Source organism: Macrotis lagotis, chromosome 1, assembly GCF_037893015.1.
Source record: "Macrotis lagotis isolate mMagLag1 chromosome 1, bilby.v1.9.chrom.fasta, whole genome shotgun sequence".
NCBI lineage: Eukaryota > Metazoa > Chordata > Mammalia > Peramelemorphia > Peramelidae > Macrotis > Macrotis lagotis.
The window spans coordinates 868,924,425-868,937,868 of NC_133658.1; the positions used below are offsets into that span (position 1 = coordinate 868,924,425).

Genomic DNA, 13,444 nt, shown 5'->3' on the forward strand with positions numbered 1-13,444 from the left:
CTTCCTGAAACCTTAGCTGTCAATCCAATTGAATACCTGGCTATTGGTTGTGATGTGGCCTGGGTTGGGAAGTGGGAAGGCTTAGCTAAACCAAAACCACTACCGGGAACAAGACTTGAAGCCTGTGTCTCATCTTCAGAACCAGTAAGGAACAGGGGAATCAGCATAATCAGGAGATGGAACATTCTGGTAATGTTCTAGCCCTCTACAGTGGAAAGTAGACTCACTGACCATCAGGGGATTGGATTCTAGCAGTTTCATTAGCTTGAGCAGGGTGAGATAATCTTTACAAACTCTAAAGCATTACATTTTTGTTTGTTTAATAAATTTTTAGGCACGTTTGACTTTCCATGATTCCATTTGGGGTTTTCTTGGCAAAGATACTGGAGTGGTTTGCCATTTCCTTCTCCAGCTCATTTTATATATGAGGAAACTGAGGCAAACAGGGTGAAATGACTTGTCCAGAGTCACATAGCTAGTAAGTATCTGAAATCAGATTTGAACTCACTAAGATGAATCTTCTCTCCTCCAACCCCAGCATTTTATCCACTGTGCCACCTAGCTGTCCTAAAGCACCATATGCCACTAGTTATGATGATGATATCACTGCCTCTGAATAGAAATTTGTTTCCTCTGCAAAATGAGGACAAGATGAAGTATGTTCTAAGTTCTATTGTTTTATGTCCTAACATTCATTCCAACCTTGCTTCTCTAACAGTTTATGTTCTAAGATCAATCCCAACACTAACGTTCTACATTCTCTTTTTCTTCTGAGATTGGGTCTCCCTATCCGACCCAGACTAGTCCATTCAAGGGCCTGATTCCATTGTGGATTGGTACAGAATCTTTGATCTGGTCAGAAATGGACCAGATCTCTTGTCTCTCCCTAGTCAGCATGATACCTCATTGATCCTGGAGGTTCACCATATTGGTGCCAGATGGTATGGATTGATCAGCTTTAGCCCCAGTCTCCTTGATGGTGCAGTGAACAATCCTGTTGTCAGAAGACTCATCTTCCTCAGTTAAATCTGGTCTCAAACACTATTTATGTGACCCTGGGTAAGTCACTTCACCTTGTTTGCCTCAGTTTCCTAATCTGTAAAGTGAACTGGAGAAGGAAATGGTAAACCACTCAGTATCTTTGTCAAGAAAACCCCAAATGGGGTCATGAAGAGTCAGATGTGACTTAAAAATGACTGAACAACAATCCCAGTAGCAGGGACTATAAGTATATGCCACTTACCTAGCTAACTAACACTCTACATTTCAAGGTCCCTTCTAGCACTGACACTCTATGTTCTGAGACCCTTTCCAGGTCTTTCTATGTTCCAGGGTCTATTGTTCCTTCTAGATCTCACATTCCAGGACAATGTTTTTTTCCTCCATAACTAAAGATTTAATTCTCTAATTACTTCATATTTTGGTTCATTGAAACCCCTCCCAAAAAATGCACAAGGTGACATTTGTGTTGACATTTGTACCTCAGTTAACTGAACATGGTGAACATTACTGACTTTGCTGACTCAGGACCAGTAAGAGTCCATGGCTTCCTCCTCCTATATAAATGGCAACCCAGTCAAGGAATGTGACAAGAGTAGGAGGTGTTCATTGCTTTTCACTTGTAATTCCTGATACAATAATGGCGCTCTCCATTATGATGAACACCATCATCTTCTCCTTCTTCCCATCTAACTTCCAGACTGTCAAATCCACAGTTGATCCCAGACCATGTTACTCTCCCATTCAAAACTTTGTGGGTCTCTATACTCCCTCTGGGATAAAACACAAATTTCTCAGCCTGGCTTTAAAGATCTTCACCCTTTAACCTAGCCAGGCTTTCTTCCCAATGGTAAAAGGTAATAAGCATTATTAAGCACTGACTGAGTACCATCCCACTATGCTAACAATTTTACAGATATTAATTCCATTTGATTCCCTTCCAATATTTCTCTTTGCATACTTACACTACAGCCATCCTCTGAACTCAACAATTTTCTAACCTCCAAACATGTGAATAAATCATGTTTCATTTTTGTGCTTGGGATGGACTCTTAGTTGCCTCCTCCATGGATCCTTCCTTGATGCCCTCCAACTCCAGTATTCCCCAACACACACACGCTATCATGTTTTATATTCGTTTGTGTGAGGGTCCATTTTGTAAGGTACAACAAAGTCTTTCACAGGGATAGTTTCATTTGACTCTCCAAACACTTCCTAAATAATATTCATACTAATGAATTCCTAGAAATACAAGTACTATTCTACTCATTTTACAGAATGGGAAACTGAGGCTTGGAGAAGTGAACTGTCTTTGTTTTGCCTAAGGGCATCAGGTTACCAAGGATTTAAATTTAGCTCTCCTGATTTCAAACTGAATATCTATTACCCAGAATAGTTCCTCGTTTTAGAGATCAGGAAACTGGGGTCCACAGAAGGTGTGTAATTTTCCTCAGTAAAGAAGTCTCAGATCATCACATTCAATGCATCCTATGGGAATAACATAAAGACTAACAAACTGCCTTCTGTGGGGCTTGGGGGGAGGGAAGCAAGATTGGGGGAAAATTGTTAAAACAAAGTAAATAAAACTTTTCTAAAAAAAAATAAAAAAGAAAGACCTTCCAAAAAAAAAAAAGTCTCAGAGCTGAGCCAAGGCCCCAGGTGTCTTGATTCCCAGGCTAGGTTCTTTCTAGGCTTTTAATTAAGCTCTGGCTGAATGAAATTTTTACCACAAGTGGACAAGTTCTTTGTTTTTAATTTGTGAAAAGTTCTATTTTGTTACAACAATCCAGCTTACATAAAAATGATTTATTAATTTTACATTTGTGGATGCTTCTTAATTAGTAAGGAGGCAGGCTCACCTAAACTACCACTTGTATGTTCTCTTGTGAGGGAAATAGAACTAAAACATTTCTATATAAATAACACCTTTAGAAAGACAGGAAAGTATGATATAAAAGGGAGAAGATAATACTTTCTCCATTAATTTGCTTCATTAGCCATCCCTTCTTTTTTTTATCCCTTCTTTTTATGAACTGTTATTCTTTTCCTCACCATATTTTCCTTCATCTGTTCCTATAAAGAGGCAGCTCCTAAATGTGAATTTCTTGAGAACAAGCACTAGTTTGTATTCCTAGGGCATAGTACTCCCTTTAAAAAAAATGAACCAAATCAAACCAAAAATGTTCTCATAAATGGGAATACTAATACATTGTTAGTGAAGCTGTTATAAAGAGGAAAAGAACGAACAGTTTGGAGTTAAAAATCTGAAGTGAAAAAGGTCACTAAACTCTTCCCATCTAGCAGATGCAGCAAAGTACACAGAAGGTGGTATGGATCAGGTTGGTCAAACCACCACTACTCCCTTTATCACTACTTACCCTCAGACTTTAGGGAGATAGCCTAGTTCAACCTAGGAGCCCTTGGAATAGCAGGGCCTTCCCAGACCACTATCCCTGCTTTTAGTCTACTTCCCACGGCCACCATTCAATGAAACTCAGGGAGATGTAACCTCTGTTAATATTTAGAAAAGAAGTTCTTCCTTCCACAGTCCTTGTGGACCAACTCTTTTTCATCTGGTCAGAATAGAAAAGTCCTATGATTAACTTGGCTTCCAGTTAACTTGGAGGCCACTGGCCATGTAGGAGGGAGTGGATTGTCAGCAGTGCCATTTTCCTTCATAGTTCAGGGAAAGGTTGGAGTGGAAACTGGAGGAGACAGGAACAAAGAAGCCACCCGATTCGAGAGCCCAGGCTGTTCTTGATCTCTGGGTCTGAACATGGGGGAAGGGAGGTAGGGAGTGGGAAAACTGAAGGGCCTTCCTTGGCTCACCTCTCTGGGCCTTGTATCACCCCCTCTTGAATTCCTTCCCCCTCCCTCCCCTCCTCTTGCTTATTCTCTGGCTCCTTTATCTCAGGTGTGCCTCATCTCTACCCTCCTCCTTTGCTCACCTCCATCTCCTGGGATCACTCATCTTCCCATCTCTGGACACCTTCTTTCCCTGTTCACTTGGTGTCTGTGCCTTTCTCAACTTACCCTGTTTATCCTAGGTGCTTCTTCCATTCCCTTTCTTGTTCACCTACTTGCCCCATTTCCTGCTCATGTCTCTGACCTCTCTCCAGTCTCTTCCTCAACTTAACCTACTGGGGTTCTAGGCCCTGACCCCCAATAAGCCCACCTCTTTGCCCCTTCCTTGAATTACCAGCCCTCTCTGCTTACTTCTTGTGCTTTCTTTAAATCCCCTGTCTCTGTCTACTCTGTAACCTTGACTTATTTCCCTTTTTGCCCCATCCCTAACCTCTAGTCCCCCTCACTTTCCTCCCTACCAGCTCTGCCCTACCAGTCTACCTTATCAACTGCTTTCAGTTCACTTTTGACCACCCAGAACATTTATTAATCTCCTTATTCTCTCTCTCTCTCTCTCTCTCTCTCTCTCTCTCTCTCTCTCTCTCTCTCTCTCTCTCTCTCTCTCCTTCCCTGCTTTAGTCTATGACACCTTCTCTATACTGCCCCCTCCATCATTCCCCACCTCACCTCTCTCCACCTCTTCTACCTCCTGGCCTCTCTTGACTTCAGTTCTATCTTTGCTCACCTTCCTGCTCTCCCTCCCCTTTCCAGTCCCACTTTCATGCCTCCCCATCTCTATGTCCTTATAGGCTTCTCAGGGACACCAGAGGTACCATGGCATCCCCCGTACCCCCCTGGAGGCCCTTGCTGGGGCTGGTGGATACATACTGTGGCCGCTGGTGTAATGTTGTAGTTTGTCGGTGTACTCGGAATCGGCACGCTCAAACCCCCGCCTTCTGGAACAAAAACCAATAGCTGAAGCAACTTGAACAAGCAAGGAGGAGGCTGTGAGCCTTAGCCTGGGGGATGGTACAGGTAGAGCTCCCAGAGTCCCTTACTCATCCTGCGGCCATCCTCCCTCTCCCACCACAACCATTCTTCCACCCAGCCCTTCCATCCCTAGTAATGGGCTATCTGCCCCCTTTCCCAGATAGTCTCCTGCCACCCATTCTTGTTTCCCTTCGACCCTCCTCTCTCTGGATCCTAGTTAATCCACCATCTTTCCTCCAGTCCCAAGGTCTCCTTCTGCATCTAAGGAAATTACCGTCAAGGAGAATGCCCTCCTTTATTAACTCTAATCTCCCAGTTCCTTCCTGTCTATCTGTCCTTTAAGTTTCTAAACAGCAGGACCTTGCATTAGTTCCTCTTTGTACCCCCCCCTCAGAGCCAAGCATGGGACTTGGTAGCACCCCAATACTTCAATTCATTGAGCATTTATTAGGGGTCTATTATGTGATTTGGTATGAAGAAGTAAGGAAAAGGGAGAATAGACCTTGAAGATGTAGACCCTGTGACTGTGGTAAGCAACTCAGTCATCTGAGGTTCTAGACAATTCTCTTAAAGTTTTAAAAACCTATGGGAGAAGGGAATTTCCTATACTGGTGAAAGACGCTACCTCTCTATATGTTCTACTACGCTTCAGGAATGTCAGGGTTACAAAAACGAAAATATAATCCCTGCCTGCCCTTAAATAACTTTCATTATATTTGATGAATGAATTGGATGGAATCACTAACCAGAAACCTCTGTGATCAGGATTGGTTGATTGAGAGGATGGGTCTCTTAGAATGGGCCTTGGAGATTCCCTTATTTTACAAATGAGGAAACTGAGACCCAAGAGGGATTAGTAAAAATCACTTTCCCAGGGTCACAGAGCTACTAAGTTAGTGGCAGAGCTATCCTCTGACCAGACCTTTCTACTCTGGTTCTTTTGGACAGCCATATGACCAACTTATTCCCACTAGAACCCTAGAATCTTAGAGCTAGAAACACCAACCCAAAATCTGAATATCCCTGACCGAAGGCCTCTTGGCCTCTTCCTGAATTGCTACAAGGCTCAAGGGGAAGCACTCCCTTCACCAGAAAAAAGCTCTGACCATTAGACAATCTCCCCCACAGTAAATTTCACCAATTGGTCCCAAGGACATAGCATATTTCCACTCTCAGTGAAGGCTTTGTTTTTTAAAAAGAGAAGTCCAGTGTTCAACGCAAAGAAATAAATCTCTATTGGAAGAATTTCAGACACCAATAATGGGTCAGTTGGGGGAAGAGGGGGGGTGATCAGAGGATCATCCATCATAGCTTTAGAGCCTCAGCCATTTGACAGGTTATTTAGTCTAATCCCCTTGGAGGAAGCTAAGGCTGGGAAAGTGTTGTCTACAACACCTTGTAGACAAATGCTTGCTCTGTTCTAAGGCTGGCTGTAGTACAAACACAGGCTGATGAACCCCAGGGAGGAGGCGTACCTGTAGTGCCTAGACAGAGAGACAGAGCCTGGCACTCGGGTGGACAGACGGAAGGGGCCAGGGCGGGGGGAGGCGCACCTGTTACACACGATGGCGATGACCACCACGGCGATGAGGAAGACCAGCCCTGCCGCAGATGAGCCGATGATGAGAGGCAGCTTTTCTTGAATGCTTGTCTGGTATTCAGCTGGTGAGGGACATGAGATGTATCAGGAAGGCTGGGAGTGCAATCTGATCAACTCCATCTCCCTAAAGCTTTCCCCCCATCCTCTAGCAGTACTGAGAGCTCTTCCAGGGCAATCAATCAATCAATCAACCAGTCAATCAATAGTTCTTTGTTTCCCCTCTCATTCTTTTCTGACCCTGACCCCAAAGCTAAGGAAAGTGAGCTGTGCAACTTGGACATGCCCTACCTCTATGATGAGAGAACACAGTCATCTTTTTCTTCTCTGAATTCTTTTAATATTTAGGGAATCATCACAGGTTCTATAATACTATTAGATATTCTATCTCAGAGCAGCTAGGTTATAAAGCACTGGCCTGGAGTCAGGAGGACCTGAGTTCAAATGTGACTCCAGACACTTAATAATTACCTAGTTGTGTGATCCTGGGCAAGTCACTTCCCAAGTGCCTCACAAAAACCAAAAAAAAAAAAAAAGATATCTTGTTTCTCCAAGACTATAAATTCTTTGGGGTCAGATCATGGTACCTCCAATTTATCCTTTGTATAGCTTATTTGTACATAATTATTTGCATGTTGTTGACCCCCCCCTCCACACACATACTGTAAGCTCCAGGAGGGCAGGGACTATCTTTTGATTTTTTTGCACAGGTGCTTAGCACATAGTAGTTACTTAATAAATGCTTGTTGACTCTGAATTCACCCACCACCCTGGATACCACATGATTTTGGATTCAGATTCTTGGAGTTTGGAAGGGTCTCTAGAACAAAAAATGTCAAGAGCCTGGAGAGACCTTAAAACCCAGAATGTCAGATTTGGGAGAGTCTTTTGAACACAGAATCTGAGAGTGGGAAAGATCTCTAGAACATAGAATGTCAGAGTTAGAAGGAATGCTAGAACATAGGATATCAAAGCTTAGAGAGGACCTTAGAACATAAAATGTTAGAACACAGAATGTCAGAGCTAGAAGGAATGTTAGAACATAGGATATTAGAGAAGGACTTCAGAACAAGAGGATAAGAACACAGAATGTCAGAATGAGAAGGATTGTTAGAACACAGAGATTAGGATATATAATGTCAGAGCTTGGAAAGAGTCTTAGAACATATAATATTAGGATATCTATATATCTATATAAAATGTCAGAGTTAGAAGGGCTCTGAACACAGAATGTCAGGGCTTGGAAGGGGTCTTAGAACACAGAGTATTAGAATATAAATAATGCCAGGGTAGGAGGGTCTTTAGAACACAGAATGTCGAGCTTGGAGGGTCCTTAGAGCACAGAATGCCAGAGTTTGGAAGGGGTCTTAGAACACAGAGTATTAGGATATATAATGTCAGTTAGAAGGGTCTTTAGAACAGAATATGAGAGCTAGAAGGAATGTCAGAACATAAGATATCAGAGCTTGAGGAGAACTTCAAGATAAGAGAATTAGAACATAGAATGTTAGAATGGGAAGGGTAGTTAGAACATAGGACATCAGACCTTGGATGGGACCTTAGAACACAGAGTATTAGGATATATAATGTCAGAGTTAGAAGGAATGTTAGAACATAGGATATCAGAACTTTAGGAAAGCTTCAGAACAAGAGTATTAGAACATAGAATGGCAGAGTGAGAAGGGTTGTTAGAACATAGGATATCACAGCTTGAGGAGTACCTTGAATATAGAATGTTGGAACATGGAATGAATGTTAGAACAGCAAGGGATGGTAGAACATAGGATATCAGCACTTGGAGGGGGCCTTAGAACAGAGGTCTTAGAAAATGCATTGTCAGAGTTAGAAGGGTCCTTAGAATACAACCTATCAGGACTGGAAGGGATGTTAGAACACAGGGTATCAGAGCTTGAGGGGAGAGGGTCTTAGAACATGGACTGCTAGAACATATAATGTCAGAGCAGGAAAAGGTCTTTAGGGATTTTTTTAGAAACAGCCTGTTCATTCTATAGATGTGGAACTATGGTTTAGAAAAGTGCAGCACTTCCCAAAGTGATTAACAGCAGAACTAAGAAAAGAGTTCAGTGTCTTTTGCCCTGCACTCTTGAGGCTTAGGGATGGTGAGGGTCTTGCTTGAGGGGATATGGCACCTGGAGCCCAGATCTCTCAAATCTCTCTGATCTGCTTTGTCTGAAGAATCCCTTCCCTCCACCAGTCCCACAATGCCTAGACTCCCCATGATCCTGCCCAGAGCTCCTGGCAGCCTGGAGCTCCATGGGAAGACTGCTTCCTGTTGCTCTCTCTCTTCCCGCATCTTTGGGGCATTCTTTCCTAGGTCTTTCTTTATGTACTTATATCAATGAGGGGTCTGGCTCACCTTCAGTCATCGTCTGGAAATACATCTTGCCACTGTAGCGCCCATAGCCCGCGACGGTGCGTGCCCGCACCTGGAAGACATAGATGGTGCCTGCTTTGAGGCCCTGCACGGTCACTGTGTTGGTGGGGCTTTTGACTGCAGTGGCATTGTACTCACTCAGGTCCTGCCAAGGAACAAAGAGAAGAGTCAGAGGTCATGACAAGGAGGGGGATGAAGCCTGAATTACCACCATCACTACCACCCCAATGGCTATTTATAGAGTGCTCCAAGGTAGGTCAAGAGTTTTCTCTATGTTACCACACAATTCAGAGGGGCAGATCCTAGGGATCATTATCCATATTTTCAGATGAGAAGTTTGAGGTTCCAGGATTTGGAGTCAGAAAACTTAGGACTGATGTCCAGCTTTGCCACCTATTAACCTATGTGACCTTGGACTTCACTACTCTGTCCACAAATTTCCTCACCTGTAAAATACAGGGGCTGGAGGCAATGCGTTCTAAGGTCTTTACCTCAAAATATCTTTTAGATATTTCTTTTATTTCCTCTAGGTTACAAGCAGTTAAGGTTCCCTCCCAGCTCTGGCATTCTATGTTCTAAGGAGCCTCCCAGTTCTGACCAGCTCTGACCTTCTGTGTTATAAGGGTCTTCCTAATTCTGACATTCTATATTCTAAAGGTCCTCCCAGCTCTGACATTTTGTGTTCTAAGGACCTTCCCAACTCTGACATTCTGTGTTCTAAGGACCCTCCTGGCTCTGACATCCTGTGTTCTAAGAGACCTCCGAGCTCTGACTTTCTGTGTTCTAAGGACTCTCTCAGCTCTGATATCCTGTATTTTAAGCTCCCTTCCAGTTATGATATTCTATATTCTAAGAGTCCTCCTTGTTCTGACATCCTGTGTTCGAAGGCTTCTCCTAGCTCTGACATTTTCTATTCTACCTTACAATGACTTAAATTACAAGAGGATCTTATAAGCTATTAAAAGAAACAGGATACATTTAACACAAAACCTAGACAATTTTTTTTTGTTTTTTAGATTTTTATTTTTGCAAGGTAATGGGGTTAAGTGGCTTGCCCAAGGCCACACAGCTAGGTAATTATTAAGTGTCTGAGGTCGGATTTGTACCCAGGTACTCCTGACTCCAGGGCCGGTGCTCTATCCACTGCACCACCTAGCCACCCCTGCTTTCCACTTTCTTCTCTGAATTTATTTCCTATTACTCCAATTCTAGGGATGAGCCAGAGCCAACTTAAACTGACTCTAGAGCGATTGGTTCAATTTTTCATGCAAGCATTTATGGTAATTGGCAAACTTTACAACTCAGGGCTTGATTGGTTGTTTTCTTGCTATTTTTTAGACTTAAAAAAGTAATAGAGAAAATGCTAATAAACAATATAGATCAGACTTAAAAGCGTGTCATGTTTATTTTTTTCTCCAGAGAGCCAGTAGTCAAGAAAACCCTAAAATGGGGCTCACGAAGAGTCAGATGGGACTGAACAACAATAATAACCCTCCTCCTACTCAGAGACTTCTTTGATCCTCAGTTAAGTATTTTCTCTTTCCTGAAATTATTCTGTATTTATTTGTTTACATATTGTCTTCCTCAACTCAACCCAACTAGCATTAATTATGCACATGGTGTGAACTAGTGACTATGCTTAGCTCCAACATTACAAAAGTAAAAGACATTCCCTACTCTTGTGGAGTCTAATGGGTGGACACCATGCAACTGAGTACCACGTTTATAGAATCTATTGAAGGTGGTCTCACTGAGGGAAAGCACTGAGTCGAAGGTGGGCTGGGAAAGACTTCGTTTAGCAAGTATTATGTGGAAGGGAGCCAGAGATGAGGAGTATTCATATTCTAGGCATGGGGAGAGAGAGGGAGATAATACAGTCTTTCAGTAGAACAAATGCTCCTTGAAGGCAGGGGTTGTTTTCCTTTGAGTCCCCAGGACATATTCCAGAAGCTTAATAATTATTGAATTGAATTGAACAGAATCATTTCCTACTTAAGAAGATCTGGACTGTAATGTTGACCATTAGCAGTAGATGTCGCTGTCTAACACATGATGGGGCCCACCGAGGCAATCTTTTTTTTTAGTAGAAGCCTCAGATTCTATTAAACACCCATTTTGACTAACTTTTTAAGTTCACAACATCACAGGATTATAGACACAGAGCTGGCAGGGTCTTCAGAAACCATGTAGCCCAATCCCCACCTTTTACAGAATTAGAAACTGAAGTCCAAGGATATTAAGTGATTTATTCAAAATCATACTGGCATTGTGGGAATGAGATTTGAAGCCAGGACACTGGGTTCTATTGCTAGCACTCCCTTTCCTTTAGAGTAGGGATTCTTAACCTTTTGAGCAACCTGGACTTTGGCAGTCTGGTAAAGCCTATGGACCCCTTTGAAGAAAAACATTTGTTGTACATTCATAATTGAAGGAAATGCTAGAGGTTGGTAAAAATAAAGATGTCATTTTTTCCCATCCAATTCATGGAGCCCCTGAAATCTATCAGTGGACCTCTTCCATGGATTTCAGGTTAAGATGTCCCATACTAGTGTTTGCTTATAATTAGAGACCATAACTATTTTCCTTGAATTCTTTGGTGATAAGTACAAGATCCTTCAAGAAGGGTAAGTCCTCTCTTTATTAACCCCTCTCCTTGAAACTGCTCTAAGATGCACCAATCACATCACAAAGTCTTTTTAGGGAAGAAGACCTAAGCCATATGATGACTGTACTTTACTTAATGCAAACTAAGGTTGTTGAGGTCAGAGAAGATCCAGAAGGACATGCTAGTTACCTTAATCTAAAGGGCTGTCATGGGGAAGAGGCAGCCTACTTGATCTTTTTTGGTCCCAGAGGACACAACCAGGAGCAATGTATAAATGAATGGGTTAAAATTATATGGAGACTACAACGTCCCTGGAGTCAGGAGGAACTGAGCTCAAATCTGGCCTCAGACACTTAAAAAAATTACCTAGCTGTGTGACCTTGGGCAAGCCACTTAACCACATTGCCTTACAAAGAAAAAAGAAAAAAACCCCAAAAGGCTATGAAATTATATGGAGATCAATTTTGGTTCTATGTCAATGAATGACTGAAAAATTACTGAGTACTTGATAATGGATTGATCCTGAGTTAGGTACTGAGGAAGAGAAATACCAATATGAGACAGTCCCTGTCCTCAAGGGTCTTATATTTTAATTGGGAAAGGAGAGAAGGGGTGGTCTGGGTAGGTTGTTTTCATCTAAGCAAGGTAAAAGGAGCCCTTTTCTAGAAGTGACAGGAGGGTGGATCACCAAGCTAGGAGAGGAAGGGATCTGGTTCAGGAAATGGTGGGCTGTCCCTCATTTGGCAGTTTTCAAGATGAGTCTCATGATTAATCAGGGAGATTGTGAGAAGGATCAGAGATTGGACCTGAGCAAGTCTGAGGTTCTTTCTAGCCCTGAGATAGTGAAATTTTGAAGAAAAAAGGCATAGACCCACCCGAGTTGGGAGAATGGCATCATGGGCCTGCAGCTGCCTTAGAGGACTGTAGGGATTCATGGAAGCTACCCCCTCTCAGTTTTACTATTTTCCCAGGAGTGGTTCTAGGGATTGGCTTGGAGAAGACTAGAAAACAAAGGCTGAGAAGAAAATGAAGAGAATTTAGGTGAATCTCACTGGTATGAGGAGACTGGTAACCAGTCATTAGCTTCTACATTTACTCATTTTAACAAGGTGGATGAATCACCTCTCCTCTCTGGACCTTGGCTCCCTTCTTCTTCTGTAAAGTGGAGGATATGAAATGTAAGGTTCTTTCTAAGTCCAATAGACTATGTAGAAGCATTAACACACAGCATTAACACCCAAATTCATTCAACAATACTCTAACATTCCAGATTCTAAGACCTTCTTCAGTTCTGACATTTTTTTGTTCAAGAGTCCCTCTTGGATTTGACATTTTAAGCTCTCTACCAGCTCTTAAATTCTGTGTTTTAGGACCCTCCAGCCCTGATATCCTGGGTTCTAAGGACCCTCCCAGCTCTGACATCCTGTGTTCTAAGGTCCCTCCTGGCTCTGATGTCCTGGGTTCTAAGGGCCCTCCCAGCTTTGACATTCTCTGTTCTAAGGGCCCTCCCAGTTCTGACATTGTGTTCCAAGGGCCCTCCCGGCTCTGACATCTGTGTTCTAAGGGCCCTCCCAGCTCTGACATCCTGTGTCCTAGGAGCCCTCCCGGTTCTGACATTCTGGGTTCTAAGAATCCTTCAAGCTCTGAGATTCTCTATTTTAGGGTTCCTTCTAGTTTTCTAAGTTACATGTTCTACAGGCCCTACCCTCTCTGACATTCTATGTTCTAAGGCCCTTCCCTGCTCTGATATTCCATGTTCTAACACCTTATTACAACATTCTACTTTTTAAAGTCACTTTCAGGTTTCTAACCTCTGTGCTAAGGCCTCTTGTAACTCAGAAGTTCCCCCCACACAATTATGGGAGGATCAGATGAGAAGCCAGTATATTTGCCGCTCTGATGATAATGTCTCTTGCTCTGCCTTGGGGTCCCTCTGATATGATAGTTCACTGGTAAATGATAATTCAATGTTTCCCCTGTCTTTGTCTTGTTCCTCTAACAAGACTCCGACCTT

At 42.7% G+C, this 13,444-nt stretch overlaps 1 protein-coding gene across 1 annotated transcript in view; it reads right to left on the bottom strand.

Annotated features, from left to right (window-relative positions):
* Positions 1–13,444, bottom strand: part of EPHB2 (EPH receptor B2) — a 267,723-nt gene that overhangs the window by 19,077 nt on the left and 235,202 nt on the right. Inside the window, exons 7-9 of the mRNA XM_074218177.1 lie at positions 8,808–8,970; positions 6,387–6,495; positions 4,732–4,796 (exon numbers count right to left, since the gene is read on the bottom strand). Of these exons, the coding sequence (XP_074074278.1) occupies positions 4,732–4,796; positions 6,387–6,495; positions 8,808–8,970 (337 nt within the window). The remainder of the gene's footprint in view (positions 1–4,731; positions 4,797–6,386; positions 6,496–8,807; positions 8,971–13,444) is intronic.